This window comes from Platichthys flesus, chromosome 2 (assembly GCF_949316205.1).
Source record: "Platichthys flesus chromosome 2, fPlaFle2.1, whole genome shotgun sequence".
In the NCBI taxonomy this organism is placed as follows: Eukaryota; Metazoa; Chordata; class Actinopteri; order Pleuronectiformes; family Pleuronectidae; genus Platichthys; species Platichthys flesus.
In genome coordinates this window covers 28561328-28568567 of record NC_084946.1, presented here as the reverse complement: position 1 = coordinate 28568567, position 7240 = coordinate 28561328, and the positions used below count along the sequence as shown (strand labels likewise).

The window sequence follows — 7240 nt, the reverse complement described above, 5'->3', positions numbered from 1 at the left end:
TCTGTTTCCTATTCCTGTGAAAACGATATCTCAAGAACAACTTGAGGGAATTTCTGTAAATATGGTGCAAACGTTCAGTGTAACTCAAAGAGGACGTTGTGGCTGTGCAGTGGGTCGTCCTCTAACCAGAAGGTTGGTGGTTCGATCCCCGTCTTCCCCATTCCTGCTGCGTGCTTTTTATATCTTTTATCTATTTTTTAATATTGCTTTTCAAAGTAACAAACCTTCCTCAGCTGCCCTGAAATAATCATAAGAATTAGAGAAAAGGAACTAAGTCTAAAATCTGTTTTACATCAGAAAGGACAAGACTCTGACCGTCTACGTGTTTACAATGTTTGCCCTTGATGATCAGTATAAATACTCTGTGTATATTTACATCAACCAGCCTCGTCCACTCGATGTATAAAATTGTTCTGTGGACATTATTTGAAATGGGCCTTTGCATAGTTTATCATCAATGCAGAAGCTGGAACTTTAATTTTAGGTCGGAATATGAACATGAGCTCTGCTGAGTCATGATCTATTTCTGCACTTTGTCATAGCTCCACATTTACAAGTAAAATCAGATTATTGTTAATAATAGAAAAATTATACAAAACGGTTACGAGCAAAGGGTTTATTATTCGTTAAGATAAAACTTTATTGATATAAAGGAAAATTGAAAAGCTTCTCAATATAAAATATCCTGAAGACTAAAGTGATAAATCAAAACTTTGTGTTTATTTATGTTTCTAAATGTGGACTGTTGTTTCTGTTTTCACTGTTTCCTCCGGCCCCGACTCATTTAGATCTTTAAGGAAGTTAAATATTTAGATTTGTCCTTATTTTTTTTAATTTTTTAAATTAAATGAATTTTTCAGTTTTTATCCCTGAGGCCTTTACTTCTGTAAATTTGACTGTTTCCTATTTGTGTTTATTTCCTGTACTCGGCCTCAATGAGGTGAACAGGTCCTCGTTGCTTCAGGTTGAAGTGAGAACATGAAAAGACAGAAGGTCTGTGAAGAGTCGAAGTCGAGCTGAACGCGGCTCAATTGGTTTTTCAATTTCAAAGACAACCTGTTAGAACCGGTGTGAGTTTCAGAACGAGGAGTTGAAGACGTTTCTGCTGCTGCTTCAGGTTAAAGTTAGGGTCAAGGTCGTGGTAGGTCAGATGGGCGTGATGTTACGAGGTGAAAGGTCACCGCCCTGATGTGCACGTAGCTCGTTGTGTTTTCATGTGGAAGCGTCACCACGACCTCCATCTTCCCCGACATGATTATTAAAGCATGGTCACACGTTGTAACTTGACGTCAGAAAACAACTCGACTCCGTCTGGAACTTTCCCAAAACAACAATGAGACGTTCACACCTGCTTCATGCAGCCGCTGATCAGGTGACACAGGAAACAGGAAGTGAACTTCTCCAAAGCTCCTTTTCATTGGTTCAACAAGTATTTACCTTCGACTCAAACACGAATGAGAAGCTTCAGAGTGACGACCACACATCGTTTATTTAAAGATAATGATGTCATCATGACCTCACTTCCACCACATGACGACACATGATTGGTTCTTGTGAATAAGCTGAAGGTCTCGTCTCAAATCTTATTGGCTGATAAAACTTGTGATGTATACTATTTATACATCTCACGATTCACACGTTAAAAACCAAAGGTCGTTAAAACTGTGTGGTCCAAAATAATATTGGACAAAAATATTAGACAAAATTGAACAGGATACAATTATATTACTGTTACAGTTTTGGGTTTTGTGAACTTTATATATTTGATTGAACTATTTGCAGAGAAACAAGCTCAACTTTGACTTTCTTATCTTTTCACCTGGACAAATTCTGATCACATGCTTTTTTTCTGAGTTTGCAGAACGTAAAAAATGTTTGAAGGTAAAATTTCTTACATTTTTAAGAGGCCAGTTGTGTGTTTATTTAAAAATAATAAACTTTCCTGCATTTTTTCGACCACAAATATGTTTTGAATTAACAAACATCTCACAAACATGTTTATACATTTACAATGAATCAAATATCACAGCCTGAAGCCCTACTAACAATAACAAGGGACTCACACGGAGGCGATTGTAGCTAATAACCATGAACAAAGTTCACAAAAGTAGAAATCTGTATTTGTAACCTTAATTTCCCTTCGGGGATGAATAAAGTAATCTATCTATCTATCTATCTATCTATCTATCTAATACCTCATAACAATACTTGAAGTCCTAATAACATAACAAAAGTTACAAAGATGGATATACAAGTTTTACTCTTTGTCAGGAGCATCTCTTCATCCTAAGATGGTTTGTGCAGATACTGGTCCAGATACTGGTCCAGATACTGGTCCAGATGTTGGACAGGACCACTTTCCTCTCATGGGGGTGTGACCAGTGCTGTTGTTTTTAGACTAACCACACGTTTTACTCAGTCTATGGTTTTACTCTGGTAATGGTGACTGGTCTTCAAGAGCTGACTATTCTAGACACAACTATAACAGGACAGCAACAGAGACATCATGTTGTGTAATAGAATTCCATATTATAACTGTAGATGATGACTTTCTTCTTGTTCTCCTGATAAGACCGTGGCCTGGCTCTGCAGTGTTGACTGGGACGGAGCACTGTATCCCAGTCGGTACACAGGACTGGCCGGGCTATAGAGAGGTGGATGAAGGAAACACAGTTCCTCACACCAGCAGAGCAGATGTGGAGAGACACAGCTTCAGCTTTCTGGAGCAGGTGGAATTTCCTGAACTGCCTAAAGGCCATCGACAGGAAGCATGTCACGATAACAGCACCACACCAGTCTGGCAGTTTGTTGTTCAATTACAAAAATAAATTTTCTATTTCCTTGTTAGGTCTGGTAGATGCCTACTACAGATTCATACCGTCCAGGTGGGGGACTCTGGCAGATCAAGTGATGGAGCAGTGAACTCGGATTCAGTGAAAACCCTGGAGGTTCCTGCCCACTGTCCTCTGCCAGGCTCTGACCAACAACATTGTGTTCCAGGCACGTGCACAGACATTTTTGGGGGCAGGTGCTCAAACCATAAATAAAAGGGCACCCATCGCCAGAATGATTTATGAAATTAAAAATTATAATAAATAAAAAACACAGTAGAAACACATTTTCAACTTATATATCTATTTTTGTCAACAAACTAACTCAAATTATCAAATTGAATAAATCAAAATGAATAACAGGTAAAAACAGACAAATCAAGGCCAACTGACAGATTTGAAGCATAAGCAGCATTACACTAATAATATACCTCACCAGACTGTCATGTAGCTCAACTTAAGACCTACCTTTCATTTCAATTACGATTTTAAATGAAACAAAACTATATTTGTCTAATTTGTAGAACAGTAAAACTGCCTTTAAATACTCTGCCCGTCCGACCGCATTCTCATCCAGGGCAAAAGGGCCAGTGCTTGAGCACCACTTCAGAGCTGCCAACTTTTCAAAAAACCTTGGAGTGAGATTTTGTCGGGGGTGACCAAAATTTTGCTGCTCAAATATCAGGGAGTTGGAATTAATTTGGTGTTGTATCCATGTTGTGCATTCTGTGTTTTTTGGGGCCCGAAGTCGTTGATAGGGTTAACCTACTGGAGATGGACAACACTGGTTACATTCTATGAAGCAAAGACATAGCTGAAGGTCCACCCCCAGGAAATGTTGGTTTAAGTAGATGTTATTTCCTGCATTCTAGTGGATGTTTGGGTGGTGTGCTAAAGATGTGCAATACCTGACCTTCTTCTGATTCATGTTCATTTGATCATGACTTGTAGGGCCTTCTAGACTTGAGCTGAACATTCAACCAGAAAACTATTGTTGTGCCTCAATGACTTTCTATGTACCACAATATAGCCTAATTAATAGACCTGTGTTTAAGATTTGACCGAGGTAGGTTGATTGACATTTTGATTACAATGGTATTCAACTAATTATTAACTGAAACCTAATCTATATTGTTAATAATTGTATTCTTAAGAGCAGTTAATGATTTAAAATAATCAATGCTATGATGTCTTGAGCATGCAGTATGCCACGAGGTTAACAAGGTGCTCTCCTGCTGTTTGTTATGACAGCTGAGTTTACATTCACCACTCAAAATCAAGTTGACACGCACAAACACAAACGAATAATTTCGTTAAAGTTTTAAGAGAGTGAATACTTAATTGAACCACATGTCATGTCATCAACGATATTGATGACATATTTTGTATAACATAAATGATCAAATATGCATCCCATACTTTGTATTCACCTTCTGTTGTCCTGGAGTTTTAATTTTACCAATTTTACTGGATGGGAGCCAGAGGTTTTTTAAGGCTTGGCGCAGCGCTTACGCCACGCCTCGGCGTCGCTTCGGGGTCCGGTGTGAACCTGGCGTAACTCTTCTTCTGTCTCCTTCGGGACTCCTATACTCTTTGGGGTAAACTGGATGTCTACGCAGCGAATAGGATTACAGATGCGCTCCTTAGCGGCATCTACCCTCGGGGAATTTGAAAAGGAACGACCGCGTCTCGGCCCAAAATCAGATTTTTTTTTTGGCCGTGAGAAATTGGGTGTGTGGCGTGAGTGGGTGTGAAAAAATGCAACAGCGTGAGAGTTGGCAGCTCTTTATGTGAGTGGAAAAACTTCCTCACCCTGTTGAGCAATAGGGGCTGGCACTTTCCTTCGCTCCTCCCCCGCCTATGGAGGACCATACATGACATAAGTAAAAATAAATAAATAAATAAATGTATAAATAAATACATAAATAAATAAATAAATGAATAAATAAAAATGGAAATAAATACAGAAATAAATAAATAAATATGTTAATACCAAAAGAAATGTCAAAAGAAATGTCTTAAATATATTTTAACATTTATTTTTTCCCTGATACATTTCCTTTGCATTTGCAGTGTCCTTATGCTAATGAGAAAGGCGGGCCTAACCGCAGTCTCATGCAGGATTGGTCACAGGAGTGTAATGATCCAGCCCTACTACTTCTGCCTCTCAATGCTGGTGTCCAGTAGCTGTTTGCAGCGTTGAGCCAGTTCACACTTAAAATGAACTAGTTCAAGTTCAGAGGGTTAGTTAAGGTTATTTTTTATTGGGATGATTTAGCTGTCAGTAGTCCTGACTGTGAGCGTCACGTCTCGTGTTGTAATGAGCACAAGGAGCGAGCCGAGAGGAGGAGGAGGAAACAGAAACTCCAGCTCGTTACAAACCACCTGCCGCCTCTGCTCTGAACATGAAGCCGCTGATCTCTGAGCAGATGTGACCAGAGAAGCTCTGTGTTTCCACTGTTTCCACTGTTCCACAGAGTCACTAACTGGCTGTTGCACGGTGAAGAGCTCAAGTCTCAGTCACTGCCCGTGTCTCTGAGCGATTGTGTGGCGGAGCGCAGGGGCTGTGTGTGTGTAGCTCAGTTGACCAATCCTGCTCGAGACTGAGGTTAGGCCCGCCTTTCTCATTAGCATAAGGACACTGAAATGTGGAAATAAATAAATGTGGAAATAAATAAAAGTTGCAATAAAAGTGGAAATAAATAAATAAATGTGGAAATAAGTTTAAGACATTGATTTATTTAATTCTGCATTTATTTCCATATTTATTTATTTATTTCCACATTTATTCCAACTTTTATTTTTCGATTTCAGTGTCCTTATGCGAATGAGAAAGGCGGGCCTAACCTCAGTCTCGAGCAGGATTGGTCAACTGAGCTACACACACACAGCCCCTGCGCTGTGCCACACACTCGCTCAGAGACACGGGCAGTGACTGAGACTTGAGCTCTTCACCGTGCAACAGCCAGTTAGTGACTCTGTGGAACAGTGGAAACAGTGGAAACACAGAGTTTCTCTGGTCACATCTGCTCAGAGATCAGCGGCTTCATGATCACAGCAGAAGCTGCAGGTGGTTTGTACCGAGCTGGAGTTTCTGTTTCCTCCTCCTCCTCTCGGCTCGCTCCTTGTGCTCATTACAACACGAGACGTGACGCTCACAGTCAGGACTACTGACAGCTAAATCATCCCAATAAAAAATAACCTTAACTAACCCTCTGAACTTGAACTAGTTCATTTTAAGTGTGAACTGGCTCAACGCTGCAAACAGCTACTGGACACCAGCATTGAAAGGCAGAAGTAGTAGGGCTGGATCATTACACTCCTGTGACCAATCCTGCATGAGACTGCGGTTAGGCCCGCCTTTCTCATTAGCATAAGGACACTGCAAATGCAAAGGAAATGTATCAGGGAAAAAATAAATGTTAAAATATATTTAAGACATTTCTTTTGACATTTCTTTTGGTATTAACATATTTATTTATTTATTTCTGTATTTATTTATTTATTTCCATTTTTATGTATTCATTTATTTATTTATGTATTTATTTATACATTTATTTATTTATTTATTTTTACTTATGTCATGTATGGTCCTCCATACCCGCCAGGTATACATGCTGCGGCTTGAGAGAGGACTCCATTACAGTCTCCAGACAGAACAGGTTCTTATAGAAGAAGAGGAGCAGGACGTTTCTCTGGTTCCTCCTGATCACGTTTCTCCAGTGATTTGTCAGAATCTCCACTAACGGATCGAGTTTCTTTGGTTCAGGTTATTTTTTTAAGTTTTACAGCTCATAGGAAGCAGCATCCATCTCTTCACTATGAACCGTCCCTCGTCCCAGTTTACGATGTACTGGTTCATTTCAACTGTTTGGATTCTCTTCACCTTCACGCATGTTGCCGCTCGATCAGTTCTAAGAGACAGACAAGGTAAGAGAACAGTCAAGCTAACAGGGAGGCTAATGGGGCTAGCTAAGCTAACACACATAACAGGAAGTAACTGGAACTTTCCTTCATACTAACCACGCCCTTAAGCCTGAAACATGCTTCTGCGTTTTCACGGGCCCGTAAGCGCAAGAGCCCTTCCGGGTCCCTTACGTGCTTATGTATCCCTCCTTACGTGCTGACGGGTGTCGACACCCTTTTCTAAAATTTACAGCAAAGCTCCGCAAGCTCACTCAGCCCGCAAGGCTGTGATTGGTCTGCTCTACATCCCTTCTGGAGCTGCATTTCCGGTTTCATGCCCCATAATACCGGCAGAAATCACGGAAGATTTAGAAGAACGAATATGGACCAAATAGAAGAGCACTTGGCAGAAGATATCCGATAGTATGATCACTTGTATAACCTGTCACTGACTGGCGGATTTGTCCACCAGAAAAAGGCTACGAGGAGCCGCAGTGGCTATG

General features: G+C 40.3%; 1 protein-coding gene across 2 annotated transcripts in view; it reads left to right on the top strand.

The window, feature by feature from the left end:
• Positions 1-6442: 6442 nt before the first annotated feature.
• LOC133972706 (CD276 antigen-like) overlaps positions 6443-7240 on the top strand; it is a 37295-nt gene continuing 36497 nt past the window's right edge. For both annotated transcript variants that reach the window (XM_062410274.1, XM_062410281.1), the window contains exon 1: positions 6443-6761. In XM_062410274.1, coding sequence (XP_062266258.1) covers positions 6653-6761 — 109 coding nt within the window. In that variant the 5' untranslated portion in view covers positions 6443-6652. The remainder of the gene's footprint in view (positions 6762-7240) is intronic.